The following is an 18,043-nucleotide window of genomic DNA, read 5'->3' as shown; positions in this document are numbered from 1 at the left end:
GTAGGCGCCTACATCTTCTTATCGTAGCTTCTATTTATTACAAGCCTCTCCGCAGTTTATATGTCACTTTGTTCGCCTGGTCTAATAGTAGTATATATACCTCATATGCTTGCTATATTAGGTATATACCTGGGTATATGGATTATGCGCACGTACGCGTAGGTATAGGACTTATCTTATAATCCAATCCAACCCGATCCGATCCCCATCTAATTAGCCACTTATAATGACTAGGTTAGTCTACTGTTGCTACTGCAGCAGCAGCAGCAGCAGCGAGCAGCACGTGTCTGTATTCAGTCACATGTTGTAACCCGTATACGTGCGTCGGTCCGAATAGGGAGGCCCCCATTCCCCTCTCTCGACCATCGTCGCAACGGCCACTCGAAACAAAACCTCGTAATGTGTCTCCCCACACCCGCTACGATTCGTCCAAACTCCGCCCTGTCATAGGCATGTCCGCCCGCCCCTGTTCCGCCTGTGCCTGCTGTCGACCCCGACCCCGACCCCGACCCGCTTGCGAGTTGCTCGTCCTAAAACCCTTACGTTCACAGTCACGCATATTACTATGCATATATCACTCACCACCCTAAGGCCACCAAGCCTCGAGACTTTGTAGACGGCCATTACCCCGTCGTGATGGAAGGACCCTTCGATTCCAGCAGACGCTATGTTTTGGAGACCCGCGAATCTCTTAACCAACACCCTTGGATGTAACTCGAACTAGGCCGCTCCAGTAGGGAACCAAACGTACGGGGAATACCCACACCTCCACATATCTCTTCCCACTAACCCAACTGCTACGCTTCACCCTGCCCGCACTTACAGGAGTTCCCCGTAAACTGCCAGTCGGACCGTTCCCCTCAAAAGCCCAAACAAGCGGTTCGTCCACTACCTCGCGCTTAAGGGAAACGAACCCCCTCATACGCAGATCGGCTCCAGAACGCGGATAGCAGCCAGCCTTAGCCTCTCCCTCCCCCGTAGCACGTGCGCTCATACCATCCATACGTACACTCCCCCCCGAGCGGGAAAGCAGAGTTGATATATTAAACAGCGGTGGGATGGGGTATCAGTGCAGGAAAAAGAGAAAAAAAAAAAAAAACCGATGGCTTTCTCCCCGCAGCGCATCTGTGACGGCTAAGAGTAGATAATCCCAAGCGCGGAAGTAAATACGTAGGAAAATACGTAGGCCAATATTTAGCCGTATTGTATTGTAGTCGTGGTAGTCGGCGTAGTCGTGGCCCTGCATATCGTTCGAGCGTCCATGAACCCAGAATCATGCCAGCCGTATCGTATCGTGTTGCATCGCATAGCTTGCACAAAGCGATCGAGTGCACCTCAACGCTTCTCCTCTTTCTTCCAGTACTTGTTCGTAGAACTAGAGACACGCTCGTTCCAAAAGGCAGGTAAGTTGGATATCCGTTCTCTTCTCGCCATTCCTCACCGCCACCCCCCAACGCGGTGCTCATTCCACCTCTCGCGCCTCTCGTGCCGCAAATACAACAACTTCTTCGCGTCGCGATACCGCCTCACCCAATCGAGCGTCTCCCTCTCCGACGCCAGCCCCGCGCCCTCCTCCTCGCCGCCGCTGCTCCCCCTGGCGTCCCCGTCCAGAAAGCTCTCCTCCAGGGCACGGCACACGGCCTCCTGCTCCGCCAGGCTCTGGCCGAGCCGCGCGTACAGGGCGGCGGGCGAGAAGGGCGCGAGCGCGGCGTCCATCTCGGCCTGCTTCTGGCGCCACTGGCGCTCGAGCGCGTGCGTCGAGAGCAGCTGCGCCTGGGCCGCGCCGCGCTGCTGCGCGAGCCGCGCCTCGAGCTCCGCGAGGTGCGTCGCCAGCGCCACGTTGTCGTCCAGCGCGGACAGGAGCGCGTCCCGCGTGCACGTCAGGGACGGGTGGGCCGTTGCGGGCGCGTGCGTCAGGGCCGAGAGGAGGGAGGGGTTGGACAGGATGTCGGCGAGGTCTTGTTTCCTGCATGTGGTTGTTAGATAGTCCTATATATTAGAAGAAGAAAAAAAAAGAAAAAAGAAAAGTACATTATATATATATATATAGGTATATACCAGGTATTTAAATCGACATAACAACCAGACAGCCAGGAAATACTCACGATTTATCCTCTAATATCTTCGGTAGCCACTGGTCTCCCGGATCCGGTACAACCTCTTTCTCCGCGCCTCCTCCTCCTCCGTTTGTAGACGTCGTCGAAGCCGGTATTAAGCCCGACGAGGCATCCATCATCGTCGTCGTAGTGCTGGAAACGAACTTCCCCTTCCCCTCCATCGCTTTCGAAAACGCGTCGTCTGGGACTGGTGGTGGTGGCCGAGGCGAGTTGGAGGCGGCGGGTGTGCCGAGGCGGCTGGCGTCGTGGCTGCTGGGCTTCGGGGGCGGAACGGGGGGTGGGGGAGTCGGGCTGTACATTGTTTGTGATTTTTTTTCTCTTCTCTTCTTTTCCTTTTTGTTTGCTTTATTTAATTTATGCCCTATCGAGAGTTATGGATATTCGTCGTAGGATTTGAGGCTTGAGTATCGTAGGCAGAACTATAAATTGATGAGATGGTAGTTGTGATGGAGAGAGAGGTGAAGCTATCAAGGTTCAACTTTCAAGCTGTTGGAAGAAGTGGGTTACCTAGTTGAGTTACGAGTACATTGTACATTACGTTACGCCGCTTATCTTATCACTTAGATCGAGCCTGAAAGTCTGCAGGTCTGTTACCTATAACATTTACAGGGTAACATTTACATCAAGTACCTGGTACCTAAAAGGATCCCCTTTTCATTCACTACCTACGAAGTACCTACACAAATAACAAATATTATAAATATCAACTGCCTTGACGTACGCCGAAAAGATAAACTAATTAAGAAGCTAGTTATGTGATCACTCTCTGGCTTTTTATGAGTATTGTGTATGGCATTCCGATAATCTTGGGTTGATCGTGCTGTACATTGACTACGGACATTCTCATATGTCCCAAAAGAACGAACGCCTTCACTTTTTAATAGTCATCCTCTTATCCTTAAGAATCACCAACGCCAGCAAGCCATAGCCATTCCGAAATGCGAGTATAGAAGAAGTATTGCAAACATTAGTACTTGTATACCCGGCGTAGACCTGTAACGGCCCTTCTTCATGTTTTCTTTTTTCCCCTTTTAGACCGACCATAATTCCTTCGTCCATCCGCGTTCTCGCATCATCCTCTTGCTATTAATACCGCCGGCTCCCTTCTTATCGCTGCTACTTATAGCCAGTGCTTTGCTGCAGTTCGCGAAGCCCTCTACTAGCTCCTTCATTCGTCCTGCTTTCATGATCACCGCTGCAACATCAGCGTCCTTCTTGGCGATGACTGACGCCAACTCCATGCATTCTAGCAGGTTGTCACGGGTCAGGGTTGTGCCTGCGAAATGCAAAACGCTGACGTATCCTATAATCATCTCGGGTAGATATGCGTCTCGAAGATACGCAAAATCTTCATCTTCTGCTTACTCTAGTTAGAGAGAGATACGTCCCTCGTCATACTGATTTTATAACTCACCTTCAACAGTTTCCATGAGCCAATTATTCAGTATAGGGCGCATAAAACTCTTGATGCTCTTCACTTCATGTCCAACGTTAGACCAGAAGTCTCTGCCTACCTTCTCCGCAGGACTATATCGGAAGTTAGCCTCATATTGCTTCGCGATAAGGTAGTTGTCATAACCAGTACTCACTCTTGGGCTAATAGTTCACTAGAAGCAATAGTCTCCATGGAATCCAGAGCTCTAGTTAAGCATTCCATTTCGAAATAGTTTTGCGCTACCGCGATTTCGTCGGGAGTAACGCTATTCTCATCTAGTGACCCAGCAGCAGCGTTTGCTCGAACCTCATCAAACCACGATACGTCCGAATCGTCTAAGACAATACCTGCCTTCCGCTTGAAAACTTCGCCGCAGCGAACTCGCTCAGATAACGCGCGAGCCGCATGGAAGTTGAATTGCTCTAATGTAAAATTAGCATTGCAATCTCATCTTTGGAGTGCGGTTCGAGGGGTTACTTACTAAGAAAGCGTTTGTAGATAGCGGTGCCATAGTGGAAAAACTCGTTCCAAAGGCCATCGACAAGGAGGAACCATTCCAACGATTGGATAAGATGTTCATCAACAAGATCTAGACTCTCTGGGGGTTCCCCAAGGAAATCAGGTTTCAGTGGGCGTCCGTATTTAAGCGTAGGGGGGTCGTTGGAAAACACGGTAAATCTGCCAAACGGTGGGGGGTGATCCTCCGGTTCGGGGTGCTCCTGGAGTAGGGAACGAGGCTGGAATTGAACAAATTCGGCGATGTCCATCTCGAGCTTCTCCATAAGTCTTAGTATTATGTCTCGTTCATGCTGATCAGTCACGCCAGTAACGTTCTTGCTCAGGGTGAAAAAGGCTCTATCCCCTTGCATCTGGCTGCAGTATAGCGGCATCATATCTGTTAAGCCCGTTAACCGTAAAGTGCTGACATAGGCCGAGACTATGTTCTCTTGCACCCTGTGGCGCTCGGAGAGCTCCATATGTAAACCACCCTGTAACTCCTCAAGACGTGATATGATGAGATACACGTGGACTAAGAGTCGTAGGCCGTTATGATCCCTCAGTTGGACAAATTTGGCATCGTCAATATCTTCCGAGGCACTGAAGCTCGGTATCAAAGCCGACGTATCGCCTGAATTTGCTGATTTCCCAAGGGCGAGACCGAGCTCGTAAGTGTATTGTTCCACATTGTTCGAAATGATAGCTGCTTGTAAGGTCTTCATGGGGGTTTTTGCCTCGGCGGAAGTTTTGGCGTTGGTCTCCAATGACTTAACGAGGCGCTCTCCGACTGAAGCAGCATCGCCATGAAACTGAACAGCGTTGAACGCGGGAAATGTTTGGGTAATAGTAGCGGTTGCGTCTGGTGGAGATCGCTTCATCAAGTAGGTATCGAATTGCGTTCGAAGCAAAGCGTTGTAATGCGCGTAGACAAAATCGTCCCAATTTTCACAAACCTTCTCGACGCTTGGGATATCGCCAGAAAGTATACCGTAAACGGCACGCTCAAAGTCATCAGTACCTCCCTGTCTGGCTAAGGCGAAACAGGTACGCCGCCACAGGAGCATTGAGAGAGGGTCACAACTAAACCGGCTCTCATCTTCGTCCTTTGACAGGGGCATAGCCGACATGCTTACGGCTCGCCAGACTTCGGTCCTTTCGACGCACCAATCTCGAATCTCGGCAATATTTCGTCCTCTTCGCAGTAATTCATAACACCCAAGCCATATAGCCCTCTCGAAATACTCATCCTGCGGTTGAAGCTTCCGGTTCTGCCTTGTTGCTACATCAGGGTCAAGTTGGGTTACCATAGGATTTGATCCGTTCCGGAGTTTTTGCACAACATCGCTCGCGTTAGGATCTAGCGCCCCAGACCAACCGTTCAGATTCTTCTGCATCTTGAGCGCGGATCGCGTATGCAGCCATCCATAGGCGACGATGTCACCTCTTTCCGCTCGTTTCTGATAGTCACGGACTAATTCATCTATATCTACCCGCGATTCGTCTGCGCTAGTCTGTAAACATTCGAGGATCGCCTTGCGTTCCTGAGCGGTAGAATCCGTCTGGAGGAACTCGTCCCAGAGTTGCGCAGATGATTGGAATCTTGACGTATCGTGACGCGCGGGTTTGAGAGAGGTCTTGTTCGGGTATCGAAGTGGTAAGAGGCGACGCAACATATCCCATGTTTGTGCTTCCAGTTCCCAGTTCTTGAGCATCTCGGCCGAGGCTGGCGATTTTGCCAAATCATCTCCTTCGTCAAGGTCCATGGAGTCCTGGCTAGAAATATCGTATGAATGGCGGGCGTCGGTCCCGGATAGTTGTCCTAACGATTTGCGCAAAGCGCGAACCTTATTAGCCGCATACTGGTAGTAAGTATCGACAAGCCTGAATACGTCGGCTCGTTTCTCTGCGTTGGGCTTCGGTACTATCGAAAGAGAATCAAGACCCTTAGCAAATTCTTCGGCATCTTGTGCGAATTCGTTTTCGGCATCATCGAACATGGGCGACGCTATTGTTATGTCACTGTCAGCCTCTAACCAGTTGTTAGATTCTATTGATTGTAGTAGTGGTGGTGTACTTTGTTCATCTAGATCAGGAGAGGGCGAAGGCCCAAACTGGAGGCCAACCGTATTCTGGGATCTTCGGGCGAGCATCTTGGAGATGTGATGAGAAGCGATAAGTATTTGCAGATGGTTAATATGTTTGGGCGAGGAGCTGGTTGCAAGCCAGCATCCTCCGAATTATCTGTTGTTTGCAAACAAAAAAAGGGCGGTCGCAGTATTATCGACTATAGAGAGGGGGTAAAATGATAATTTGGTCTCTTTTGGTATGGTACCTGTTATCTTTCTTAGACTGGTGAGAAGAATGGGAGAAATGCGATTTACTTGGGTGTCGTCAGGAATGGAGCTTGTCAAGCTCACACACTAAAAAAGAATAAACGCGACTCAAAGGTTCCCATGCGTGTCGGCAGCAGCTACCAGTCAGAAGTAGTAGAGAGCATTGATAAGGTTTGGTACCTAGGTTACTGTACTACATTGCACGGTTTAGCAGATTAGATAGAAGCCGTTATCCAATAGCGATCCGATAGCAGCAAACACATACTAGCCTCATTCGATTAGCCCGAAAGTGGCTGCAAGGCGGGACTACAAAAGAATTTCTCTGCCAAAATTTTCTTCTCTCTTTTTTTCCTTTTTTCTTCATCAATGTCATCGGCATTCATATTAGAGTCTCGGGATAAGCCATTATTTCCTTCAATGCTTGTCCAGGTCCCATGCGGATCTCTCGCGCGCTCAATGATCGCCTAGAACGATTTCTACTCTTCGTAAATGTCGCCTGACCTCTTTATTCGGGTTGACGCAAAAGAAGGAGATGTAGAACATACTACCCTCGTCTCCGTACCGGTATGTAATGAATGCCAGGTATCTATTTCTCGCAGCAATAATGAGTGCAATTATCAGAAAGGAGATTATTCTAGATAGATTATCATGTTTGATACACGTGTCTGTTTAAACCGTAGCTTTCTTTCACTTGCTCTGTTCATCTCGACGCTGCTTCATCTTCAATCGTAGAAGGCTTGCTTTTGGGCAGCAAGCACTTGTTGCCTCGTCGCCATGTTGTCGATAGAAAGCATCGCAACATTCGTATAGGGCATCGATATAGCGAGAGCATTTTGCTTCATCATAGCCATTCTTCGCCAGGCAATCTATACTTGTATTAGAACTGAGGGGCAGTCCGGGTGTTCAGATACTATACCTTGAATAGCACACTGAATGTAGATAAATGTTAGTTACGTGTGTGCGTGTTAAACATGAACCGACTGAATTCTATATGTAAGGTTAGGTACTTACAGCGCGAGGATGGCAGGGAGGGTTCGACTCTAGATCTTCTTTCAATCCCTATGGCCACAGTTAATTAGTGAAGCACATATTGTACCTATCGAATAAGACAGACCATATTCTAGTGCTATACGCCGGGTTGCTGGTCTAGTTCTGCACGATAAACGAATGATACTAATGCTATCAGAATGGATATCGAATAGCCGGTAACATAATATTATTATCTAAAAAGGACTCAGGAATGAGGCTCAGATCGCTCGGTACTTAGTTGTCATTTTTAACTTGGAGTTGGTTTTCAGCATTGAAGATTATTTATGCCACCGATTAATCAATTATGACGTAGACGGCCAAAGCTAACCTCATCGGGTTTATTATAGGGCATACCTAATACCTAGTTATATCAGAAGTGAGCTTTGAAAAGCGAATACCTCTTACATGGTTGGAATCTCAACAAGTTAATATAAATCGAGTATACCTAGGTAATTATATGATTCCTTCTTACATGGGCATGGAAGATACATCAGAACGTGTAGGCTAAAATCCTACATGATGTCGACTTATCAAATCTACCTGCACGTCTTACGCTCGCGAAGCGACGGGATCGGATTCAACGAATCGGAGATAAACATCATACATCCGATTAACCAGGACTTTTTTAAGAAGAAGGAAAAAAGGGTACTGATACTGATTTCAACTTCGGAATCGAAAAGAGAATACTGCTTGAGAATAATATGTTTTTCACAGAAAAACCACATTGCAGGTAGCGAATAATACACACTTCTAAGGCATATATCATACGTAAAGTTTTGGCTGATGTAAGAAAAAAAGAAAGAAAGAAAAGAAAAGTCTAAAGACCCTTCCAGCCTCAGGTAGGTAGGTAGAGGTAGGCTGGGTGCTACCTAAGGCCTAAGCTACCTAAAGGTGTACAGTACCTTTAAGGAGAATAAGTACCTAGGTAGGTAGGAACTGTAGGCTGTAGAAGGCACACCTTGCTAAGTGCACTTCCCTTACACTTGAAGCAAGTGCCCCGCATCTAGCGTGGTTTACGGTCCTTGTTTCCACCTAGAAGGCGCCTCACGTTAGGTAGCCTTCGCGTTGATTCCAAACTTCACCATCCGCAATCCGCAATCGCATAACTTCTCAAACTTCTTAAACTTCACTTCTCTTCTTTTGCCCACTTGCCTTTATTCCCAATCCTTTTCACAACCAACCCTCTTAAATACCTCCATACTAATCGCCTCGAGCGCAATAAGCCTCTACACTCGAGTTACTTACTACCATATTTCATTTTCGAGCTATTAGTACCTTCTCTACGCTTGCCGTAAGTTCTCACACGTCTTTCCGGTGTGCGTGAAAACCACAGATTTCTCCAACCAATTCCCCCAACCACAGCCCCAGGAGCCAGGAGTTAGGAGTTACCACGCAATCATTTATACTTTCTTATATGCTAACTATAAAAGAGAGGCTAGGGAACCCAAAATTGTCCAAAATTACAGCTTCTTAGACTTAGATCGTCTGGTAAATTCCTTCACACGTAAAACCTAGCACCATTCACGATGTCCGGAGAGAACGACAGCGGAAGCCCTGCTGCGGAGCGACAGGATGCACCCGCCGGCAGCAGCGAGCATCTCAACATCAAGGTTACGGATAACAATAACGAAGTCTTCTTCAAGATTAAGCGGTCTACGAAGCTGGAGAAGTTGATGACGGCCTTCTGCGAGCGTCAAGGCAAGAATGTTGATTCCGTGCGCTTCCTCTTCGAAGGACAGCGAGTCCAAAAGAGTGATACTCCTGACTCGGTGAGTTTGCCTACTTACCACCCACCCCCTTAGCTTCCCGAGTATTACCATAGACAGTGCCTTTATTGGCTTCAGCACTCTATCGCCATCTTCAGGATAATTTATTCTTCATCTATCTTTGTGTTCTAACGAAAGCTAATCATCGTATTTCTTCCTCGTAGCTGGAGATGGCGGACGGCGATACCTTAGAAGTTCACCAGGAACAGGTGGGAGGCTCGTGCCACTGCTGATACCAAAAAACCTCCCTTTGACTAGCAGATTGATCCCGTCATTGGCATGATATATGGTTGAATCATGGATTCGGAACGGGGAGGATTCGAAAGGTTCACCGCATCTCCCGATCTAATGTCAGGTGACGCTGGAAACAACAGGGTCGATTATGAACGAGATCTCTCGTCCCCCCAGGGCCTCTTTACGTGTCCTCGGTGGCCCCCTTCTCCTAATGCCCTGAGTCGGAGAGCATCTATCATGTAGATTCTTGCTTTATGAGCCTTTCAGAGGTATTTCTTCCATTAATTGAGGTGGCAGCTGATCTCGGATTAGAGCTGCGATTGTTCTTCCTACTTTCGTCTCTCTACATCTCTTGCTATCTGCGGACTTGTTCTCTGTTTCCGCCTAGGTACCTATCTTTCACTGTCCCATACGTGTCCGGACTCCAAGCAGTCCTACTAATTATTGGAGTAAAACTGGTTCTCTTATTTCCAACCCTGTCCCTTTTGAGTTTGTAATTGAACAAGACCCAATGCTGTTCGCAAGAGCAAGAATAAACAAACATTACTATATCACTGATCATGCCGACATCATATTAAAGGCTGTGTTAAGAAGAGCCAATAAGACGCCCAAGGTCTTCAATATAAAACAGTTACAAAAACGATATCAAGAAGACGAGGATGAAAATAATAGAAGTTTAGTGTTTTATTACCTATTAGTACTAAACTACCTAACCTAGCCTACGTCATCATCATCATCGCATTTGATATCTCCATCACGGCGCAAGACTATATTAGGTACCTCCTAACCTAGCACAATACTGTAATGCGGATGCGATGAGGAAGAAGAACCAAGCAAGCCTTTTCGTGTATTTCCGAACTGCTATTGCTGCTACTTATTACTCAACTCCAATATTATAAGACGCCGCCCTTATTACCGCCTACCAGCAAAGCAAAGCAACCCCCAAGGCCAGACTCAGGCCAAATCAAATCCATCCGTATTAAACTCGCAATCTCGCATACGCCTTGGGATGATGATGATAATGATGATGATGGTGATGAAATGAAGTATTACTGGAAGGCACCTAAGGTAAGCAGGTTTTAACAAAGAAAACACAATGCGTTAAAGCCGTATAGTAAGTAAGTAATATAACGCGCAGGCCTTGTCGGATTTCGGGGGAAAGAGAAAAGGAGCAATGACAATGAACACCCACCAGCCATGGTTGCTAACCCCCAACCCCCAACCCCCTCTCTCGCTCGGTCGCTCGCTGCTTGATTCCTATTGCAAGACACCACGGTAGATGATGGATGCTAAAGGGAATGAATAAATAAGAGAGGAGGAGAAGAGGGTAAAACCAGGAACTACCGCAGTAATACATACTCCGTCGAAGAAACCACAAACCGCCTTGGCTCGCCTCGCCTCGCAAACTCGGCGTACCGTTCATCGGTTTCTTCTTCCTTTTCTTCTTCTTGAAATATCTTATCTATCCGATTACCTCTTATAATCTCTCAATCCCGGTTATCGTTTCATTTCGTCGTTTCGTACGTAATCTCATTTCAGTCGGGAGGAGGAGGAGGAGGAGGAGGTCATATTGCAGCTTATCGTGTCCATGTCGTGTCGTGTTGTATTCACTCACGCCCCCTTCCCCTTTCCCCTCCCACTCTCCCTTCTTATTTCTTGAGCTTTTCTTTTTATATTTATTTTTTTCTTTATTTTTTTTACATCTTAAGCTCCGCAGCCCGACACCTCGTGCACAGCACGACGCCCTCCCCCCTCTCGGGCATCGGGAAGATCTGCCCGTCGTCGAACCCGCCCCCGCACGACGCGCACCGGAAGCACTCGTCGTGCCACTCGCCCCCGAGCGCGCGCACGTACGAGCCGATGACGGCGCGCCGGCACCCGCGGCACTTGGGCGCCCGCCGCTCCGTGCGCTTCGTCTGGCACCCCACGCACCACGCGTACCCATCCTTCTCGATGTGCGTGGCCCCCCGCTCGAACGGGTCCCCGCACTCGGCGCAGAAGAAGTGCCCGTAGTGCCAGTGCGCCCCCAGCGCCACCACGTGCTCCCCGAGGATCGGCGTCTTGCAGTGCTTGCAGCGCGGCGCGAACAGCTCGTGCCAGTCCAGATGACAATAAAACCGCAGCCGCTCGTCCCCGTCCTCCGCCATCGTCTTCCCCGGCTCCTCGTCCAGGATCTCGCCCCGCGCTCGCCGCCGGATCCGCTCCAGCCGCTCGTTCCGGAAGTTGTCCGGCTCCGGGCTGATCTCGAGCGCTTCGAGCGCCGTCCCGCAGCAGTAGCATCGGAAGCACTGCGGGTGGAATCGCTCCGAGGCTCCGGCTAGGGCTACGAAGCGTCCTTCGATAGGGTTTGCGCACTCGTGGCAGACCGCGGTCGCGCGACGGCCGGTCACTCCGGGTGCCGGAGACCAATGGCTTCGACGACGATCTTGTGTGTTATTATTGAGTGCTTTGGGGTCTGGTAAGGGTCTGGCGGGAAGTTTTCTACCGCTACCACCGTCAGGGGTATTTATAGTGGGTACATTAGGTGCTTTGTTATTTTTGTTATTATTATCATCGTCTCCAGGTAGTATAATAGTAGGGACAGCCGGGCCGTCATTTGAAACCGAGATCGACGGCACCTTGGGACCGTTGTTGTCCATCCCATCTATTTGGATACTCGGGATGGCCGGCGTGGCGCGGGACGGGCGCGACGGAGACGGCGGCTTCGGGCCTTCAGTATCCGGCATAACTGAGATAGTAGGGACAGGCGGCTGCGGATTCTGGCCCGGACGCTCTTTACCGACGACCCCGATAGATCGGTGGCTGCTGGGCTTGGACTCGTCTAGTTTTGAATCAGTCGCCTCTTCCACTGGGGGCTTCCAGTTTCTATCAAAGCTTACGATTGGACGCCCCGGGCTGTCGCTGACGGCCGAGGGCGTGGGGAGCTTCGCGCTGCGGTCCTTGAGCCGCATGCTAGTTGCCAATCTAATATCGTCGCTGCGAATCTCCATGCCGTTCTTCGTCGGCGTTTCCTGGGACTTTCGGGCTAAGTCTACCGGAGTGTTCGTGGTGTAGGCCGGGTTGCGGGATTGTGACGGAGGATTCCTATGAATCTCGGTTCTGGACACCGGTTTGGTGGGCACCGACGATAGATTATCTTCCGGATCGTCTTCAACCGAGGCTGGAGCGAATTGGACCCTGTTAGGTATGCCTCTCGCCTTCAGCCCCAGGGGTTCCGATTTCTTTGGCGGTTTCTCTGGCGATGGAGTCCGTTTCGGGGTCTTTTCAGGGGTGATCGTTTCTGGTTCTTCCCATATTTGATCTCCTGAAAAGGGTTTCTCAACCTCCCCACTGATGTTGCGCTTTAAACTGCTAAGACGTCGGCCACCAGAGTTCGAGCGTGTTGTACTACCCACGTTGCCATACGATTTCGATATTGACTTAGTCGATCCAACGGAATGAGTGTGCTGCTGATCGATACTTGTCCGTCCACTCACTGGCGAGTGCGCTCTGTCGCTACCTGAGGAACTAGCAGAGAGTGATCGAATAGAGTCCCTCGCGAGACCAGTAGGGCTAATCTCACCACCATACCGCCCGGCACTAGCGGCACGAGCATGGGCGTAACTATCCTTTCGCAAGTGGGATTTATATCGGTAGGGAGCTCCAGGCTCAGGTGGCTTTATCCCATGTTCGTGCTGCCAGACTAACTCTGCCGCCTCGTCGAGAGCCGCATTATAAATCCGGGTTTCATCGTCGTCCTGCTGCTCTCCATCCCTTTGCTTATCTTTGCCCTCGGCTTTCACGGCCATGGCGTCCATAGCATCCATTGCCTCGCGAAGTGAGACGGCCTCTTCCTTCTCCATCCATCTCTGCCCGCGCTCGATATACGTGGCGCTGGGAACGAACTCGCCGGGTTTCAAAGGCGGAACGGTGGGGTTGTCCGGGTAATAATCCCTCCCGATGGAAGATACGGTGGAATAGCGAGAGGCCATGCTCGGGGCGACACTAGGGCGGCTACCGCGCGGCCTTGGCAGATCTGATAACGGCCTCTGGGGAGTACTGCTAGGGGCTTCGGACAAGACAGAAGGGGCCGCGGGGGATGGGCGGCCGGTGGCGAGTCGTTCTGTGGAATCCCGGTGCGGTGGCTTTGACGAAGGAGGAAGGGGCCGTGCACCTCCCGGACGACTTATGCGATTATCTCGTAGACTTGCTAAATATGCGGCTATAAAAAATATCCCGGTTAGTCAGTGTTGTACTGCAATCACATGTTTTCCTCCTTCTTTTTTGGTTAGATGTCTACGAACCGAATTGCTCATTGTTCATATAAGTTGGCGAAGGCGGTGTGACTTTTCTGTGAGAGGACCTTTCTTTTGACCTGCCTCGCAACATGGCTGCGCAGGTGAGCTATCTTGTATGCTGCTATAATGCTGCTGTTCTTTTTTTTTTGTACCTATGGTGAGCAAGTTGACGATGGTTTGTTGACAAGGGGGGGGTTGGTAGTTAAAATCGGGGGGGCTGCAGATCAAATATAGTGTTAACTAATAGCTGCTTTTTTCTATAGCGGTTTATTAGTGAGTAATTCTGTTTATTAGAACAACTTCTTCTTAACTACCGAATGTTGCTAGGGGCAGAGAGAGAGAGTATTTATTTATGAGTTGGGAAAATATGTTTCACAGAAAATCATAACGCATGATGAAGTGTCCCACCCCGGTTCCTTTATTCGGTCGGGCTGGCTGGGTGGTAGTCTTGGAATGGGGAGAATTTGGGCGGTTCATGCTGGGCCAATGTTTTCTTGGTACTACCGTCCGAGCGTTGCCAGGGCAGCCGCTTAGGGTCGATACCGATACCGCCAGGACCTATGGCACCTATTACGGCACCTACCGTTAGAGGGGACGGGGCAGCTGCGCAGCTTCCCAGCGTGGGACAACTGGCAGTTGGAGTCTGTTGTTCTTGCAAGGTTCCCCACTCCAACAGTTGGCGAGTGCTGCCCAAAGGTAGGAAAGTGCCAAGGATTACATACCTCTTATGTACTACAGGTAGATAGTAGAAAAAAAAAAGTCAATTCAGGCAGTTCACATAAACTTTAACTTTTACTCTTACTATGCAGCTAATAACACTAGCAGACCTAGGCAATTGCAGATTAGATACTACAGTATTAAAAATTGCAGGGAAGGCCTGGAATTTACCTGGAATCTTCGATCAGGATCCACCATAACCACTTCTCAATCAACTGTGCCATTCCAACCCTTGTCACTCTTACTATTCCTATCTAATACACATACATACTATTAGGCATACCGGGCATATGAGGATGACTCTTAAAGAGCCAATCCTATTTCATTCAACACCATTTTAATATATCTTCTGGTTCGGACTGCCCTGAGTCCCTGACTCCTTGACTCCTGACCCCTGATTAACCTCACGTGTTGTTTTGCTGGTTCACTTCGATTCTTCCGTTAAACCCCAGCCTACCAAATGCATCCAGCCTCCATTATATATCCGTAAATCCACTCGCCGGATGTAACACCGGATTTAATAAAGATACGACTTCTATTGGTATTTGCTGCATGCAGATGTCATTTACCACGTGCTATCAATTGAGGCTCTCTTATCAGGTGTCGATCTCGCAGGACGTCTTAACGCCATACTCGAACGTCGTCCTTATGTTTCGCAAGACAAGTTATTATAGGATCGAGATGATAGAACACCAGCCTCGAGCAAGATGATGTTATATGTCTATTATGACATATAACCCATCCGAACCGGCTATGACCAAATAATCGCTCTTCTACGGCTCATAACTCGGTTTTAATGATTCGACGTTATCGAATGCAAGACAGAGGCCAAATATTTCTCGAATAAATAAAAATCACTTAAATCACTTACAAGTGTGTATTTCCGAACACGGGCTCTCGTTCGATATCGGACATCCATATAGTAAGTGATAGTAAGTCAAGATGAAAGTTCCAGTGAGATATTTCCCTCCGATTAGTGACGTATATGATTACTGACTCTTACGCCCAATACCACGTTATTTCCTCTTATCTTATGTTACATCACGGACGCTTCAGGTCAGACAGTCTTGCCGGACACGGAGATAGCAATTACACAGAAGACGTTTGACAAGTCCGTTGACGCCCAATCGTTGGTACAATATCAAGCTGCCTTGGCTAGCCGTGACCCCGTGGACCCCGTGGGGCGGTTAACTCGAGAGTCGGGACCGGGGTGGCCACCGGTCTGGGTAGTTGGGTTAGTTGTTAGATCCTGTTAGATCCAGTACGGCTCAGCAAAAATTGACTAACTACTTATATCAAAGTGTAATGCCTAGGAAGCATTTACTTATCGCTAGTTTCTATTATTCCCGGCCGCCTTTTACATAATAAAGGGCATCAAAAGATAAAATTTTCGAAAAGATATAATACGCCTACGTGTGAACCTCCCATCGCGGCTGTGGCAATATCTGCTGAGATATATATGCTTAATGATATATATAACTAGGTGCTTCTTAATGCTAACATCAATAGCTATACAAAATACATTTTATTACCTTCGATATTGCTATTTACCATGACCATACGCAATCACGATCCAGTCAATACAAACGTCGAGGCGCAAGATCCTCAACCGCAAGAAGCAGAATTCAAGGAGGGTGGTTATGGCTGGTAAGTTTTTTATTTTTTTCGATCGTCTCCAACATCCTATCCTGTAGTAACACTGCCGATACTAACTACAGTCTTTTCTTCAGGGTGGTCATTTTCGGCGTATTCATACTTAACGCCCATACTTGGGGTTTCATCTCTGTAAGTCTATTCCAAAACCCCCAAAATGAAATATCACCAACTTGCTAACAACATCTTGCTTCTGTCAGAGTTTTGCTGTATTCCTCGCTTATTACCTTAGGTCTGGTACATTTGGAGCAAGCCAACTTGGGTACGCTTTTGTAGGCGGCCTATCTATCTCAATCGGTAAGTGAATTTTTATATTCGTTACCTGTATTTTAACTAACCAAGGCATAGCTCTGTTAGCTTCACCTTTAGCCACCACTTTGGTTGGTTGGAAACGATGCGGGACGCGACTAACTATATTTCTCGGTGCTATTTTTGAGACGTAAGTTCGTCCGATTTTTATACGGAGATATAAAACCTACCTATATACTAAACCCCTTATAGGATTGGCTTCATCGGCTCATCATTTGCCTCAGAGCTATGGCACCTGATTCTGAGCCAAGGTGTGTCGTTTGGACTCGGAATGGGTCTATGCTTCGTCGCTTCTGCCGCCGTCCCTCCTCAATGGTTTGTAAAACGCCGATCCTTCGCTAATGCGATCGCCGCTTCGGGATCGGGCTTCGGCGGTTTATGCTACTCACTGGCCACCAATGCTATGATCGACAACATCGGCTTATCGTGGGCTTTTCGTGTCATAGCTATCGTCTGTTTCGTGGCCAACACTATTGCTAGCTATCTCATCCGCGACCGTAATCATGCTATCGGCTCAGTCCATATCGCTTTCGACTGGAAGCTTTTCAAGCGACCGGAGTTTCTCCTGTTCCAAGCCTGGATGGTTCTCTCTATTCTTGGATACGTCATCCTTGTTTTCAGCATCGTTGACTACTGTCAGACTGTGGGCTTGACGGCTTCCCAAGCTTCTCTAGTAGGAGCGTTATTTAATTGTAAGTTATTCGTTGACATTATCAAGTAATATAGTAGTACTGACTGGATACGCAACATAGTGGCTCAAGGGCTGGGACGACCTGCAATAGGTCTATCAAGCGACTCGGTTGGGCGTCTCAATATCGCCAACCTATCTACTTTATTCTGTGGCCTCCTTTGCATGTTCTTCTGGATATTTGGAGCTAAAACCCTAGCTAGTTGCATAGTATTTGCTCTCCTCGCCGGCAGCGTTGCCGGCGTCATGTGGGCCACGGTTGCCCCTATCTGTGCCGAAGTTGTCGGTCTTGCTCTCATACCTTCAGGTCAGTCAACGATCCCCGGCGATATCCTACGTTAACCTAACTTGTTACCGCCATTCAACTCCCAACGACATGCACCTCCTCGATTGCGGTGTGCTAACTTCTATATAGCATTGTCATTGACTTGGCTCGTGCTAGTCCTACCGGCGACGTTCGCCGAGGTCATCGGTGTTAGCCTCAGACGGTCTGGCCCAGGGGGCTATCTCCACGTCCAGCTCTTCACCGCGTTTTGCTACATTGGCGCCTTTATATTCGGCAAGTCTCACCGCCCAGGCTAGACCCTCTTTAATCTAGTTCAGTCTCTCGAGAAAAGTGTCGTGTTTTCCTCGTTCAGCATTTGATTCGCTAACATTGAACAATACAGGTTGGGCCCTTAGAGCTTGGAAGGTCTGGGAGCTGGAACAGGTACAGCTTGATAAGGAGCAGCGAGAACTTGCCATTCGCGACGAAGGCCTATTGTCGTCGGTGATAGAAAGTCAGTCTCAAAATGCCGATTGGCCCGCCCCTCCTCGGCGGCGGTTATCTATTCTTAAGGGGCTTTGGGTTATAGAACGGGTATAACGTGGTGACTGAAAATTATAGTCACTTAGAAGGGAACGTATGTCTACTACAGGACGTTCCTTTAAAGAATTACAGGATAAATAAACAAAAAAGACTTACCAGGTTTAGGCACTCATATAGCA

General features: G+C 48.7%; 6 protein-coding genes across 6 annotated transcripts; 2 read left to right on the top strand and 4 right to left on the bottom strand.

Moving 5' to 3' along the window:
- Window positions 1-1,437: 1,437 nt before the first annotated feature.
- F4812DRAFT_459562 (uncharacterized protein) lies at window positions 1,438-2,416 on the bottom strand (the record flags this gene model as incomplete). The annotated part of the gene is made up of 2 exons (XM_047937570.1): window positions 1,438-1,966; window positions 2,106-2,416. The coding sequence occupies 2 exons, from the start codon at window positions 2,414-2,416 to the stop codon at window positions 1,438-1,440; spliced, it is 840 nt and encodes a 279-aa protein (XP_047789771.1).
- Window positions 2,417-2,809: 393 nt separating this feature from the next.
- Window positions 2,810-6,520, bottom strand: F4812DRAFT_429602 (nuclear pore protein 84/107). The gene is made up of 5 exons (XM_047934285.1): window positions 6,125-6,520; window positions 4,034-6,055; window positions 3,707-3,974; window positions 3,532-3,644; window positions 2,810-3,474 (listed from the first exon to the last, which is right to left on the bottom strand). Exons 1-5 carry the CDS (start codon window positions 6,198-6,200, stop codon window positions 3,149-3,151), a joined length of 2,805 nt encoding a protein of 934 aa, XP_047789770.1. The 5' UTR covers window positions 6,201-6,520; the 3' UTR covers window positions 2,810-3,148.
- Window positions 6,521-6,734: 214 nt separating this feature from the next.
- On the bottom strand, window positions 6,735-8,180 carry F4812DRAFT_429600 (DUF1903-domain-containing protein). Its single transcript, XM_047934284.1, has 5 exons — window positions 7,858-8,180; window positions 7,498-7,773; window positions 7,395-7,442; window positions 7,300-7,312; window positions 6,735-7,249 (listed from the first exon to the last, which is right to left on the bottom strand). Exons 2-5 carry the CDS (start codon window positions 7,498-7,500, stop codon window positions 7,071-7,073), a joined length of 243 nt encoding a protein of 80 aa, XP_047789769.1. The 5' UTR covers window positions 7,501-7,773; window positions 7,858-8,180; the 3' UTR covers window positions 6,735-7,070.
- Window positions 8,181-8,445: 265 nt separating this feature from the next.
- Window positions 8,446-10,084, top strand: F4812DRAFT_429599 (ubiquitin-like protein). The gene is made up of 2 exons (XM_047934283.1): window positions 8,446-9,181; window positions 9,343-10,084. Exons 1-2 carry the CDS (start codon window positions 8,939-8,941, stop codon window positions 9,409-9,411), a joined length of 312 nt encoding a protein of 103 aa, XP_047789768.1. The 5' UTR covers window positions 8,446-8,938; the 3' UTR covers window positions 9,412-10,084.
- Window positions 10,085-10,875: 791 nt separating this feature from the next.
- On the bottom strand, window positions 10,876-14,412 carry F4812DRAFT_429595 (uncharacterized protein). Its single transcript, XM_047934282.1, has 2 exons — window positions 13,696-14,412; window positions 10,876-13,613 (listed from the first exon to the last, which is right to left on the bottom strand). The coding sequence occupies exons 1-2, from the start codon at window positions 13,778-13,780 to the stop codon at window positions 11,110-11,112; spliced, it is 2,589 nt and encodes an 862-aa protein (XP_047789767.1). The 5' UTR covers window positions 13,781-14,412; the 3' UTR covers window positions 10,876-11,109.
- Window positions 14,413-15,504: 1,092 nt separating this feature from the next.
- F4812DRAFT_397659 (MFS general substrate transporter) lies at window positions 15,505-18,024 on the top strand. The gene is made up of 9 exons (XM_047932178.1): window positions 15,505-15,640; window positions 15,708-16,053; window positions 16,137-16,191; window positions 16,260-16,356; window positions 16,408-16,498; window positions 16,561-17,060; window positions 17,121-17,363; window positions 17,472-17,615; window positions 17,725-18,024. Exons 2-9 carry the CDS (start codon window positions 15,959-15,961, stop codon window positions 17,919-17,921), a joined length of 1,422 nt encoding a protein of 473 aa, XP_047789766.1. The 5' UTR covers window positions 15,505-15,640; window positions 15,708-15,958; the 3' UTR covers window positions 17,922-18,024.
- Window positions 18,025-18,043: the final 19 nt, after the last annotated feature.

The sequence above is a fragment of the Daldinia caldariorum genome (genome assembly GCF_022478825.1).
Source record: "Daldinia caldariorum strain CBS 122874 unplaced genomic scaffold F4812scaffold_9, whole genome shotgun sequence".
Taxonomy (NCBI): domain Eukaryota; kingdom Fungi; phylum Ascomycota; class Sordariomycetes; order Xylariales; family Hypoxylaceae; genus Daldinia; species Daldinia caldariorum.
This window is presented reverse-complemented; position numbering and strand designations above follow the sequence as displayed.

Coding starts and splice junctions, on each gene's coding strand:
- F4812DRAFT_429602 (XM_047934285.1), bottom strand. CDS start 6,200: ATGCTCGCCCGAAGATCCCAGAATACGGTTGGCCTCCAGTTTGGGCCT. Junction 6,056..6,124: donor TCCTGATCTAGATGAACAAA/GTACACCACCAC, acceptor ACATAACAATAG/CGTCGCCCATGTTCGATGAT. Junction 3,645..3,706: donor AGTGAACTATTAGCCCAAGA/GTGAGTACTGGT, acceptor CTTCCGATATAG/TCCTGCGGAGAAGGTAGGCA.
- F4812DRAFT_429599 (XM_047934283.1), top strand. CDS start 8,939: ATGTCCGGAGAGAACGACAGCGGAAGCCCTGCTGCGGAGCGACAGGAT. Junction 9,182..9,342: donor AGAGTGATACTCCTGACTCG/GTGAGTTTGCCT, acceptor TCTTCCTCGTAG/CTGGAGATGGCGGACGGCGA.
- F4812DRAFT_429595 (XM_047934282.1), bottom strand. CDS start 13,780: ATGTTGCGAGGCAGGTCAAAAGAAAGGTCCTCTCACAGAAAAGTCACA. Junction 13,614..13,695: donor TATGAACAATGAGCAATTCG/GTTCGTAGACAT, acceptor TATTTTTTATAG/CCGCATATTTAGCAAGTCTA.
- F4812DRAFT_397659 (XM_047932178.1), top strand. CDS start 15,959: ATGACCATACGCAATCACGATCCAGTCAATACAAACGTCGAGGCGCAA. Junction 16,054..16,136: donor AAGGAGGGTGGTTATGGCTG/GTAAGTTTTTTA, acceptor TCTTTTCTTCAG/GGTGGTCATTTTCGGCGTAT. Junction 16,499..16,560: donor CTCGGTGCTATTTTTGAGAC/GTAAGTTCGTCC, acceptor AACCCCTTATAG/GATTGGCTTCATCGGCTCAT.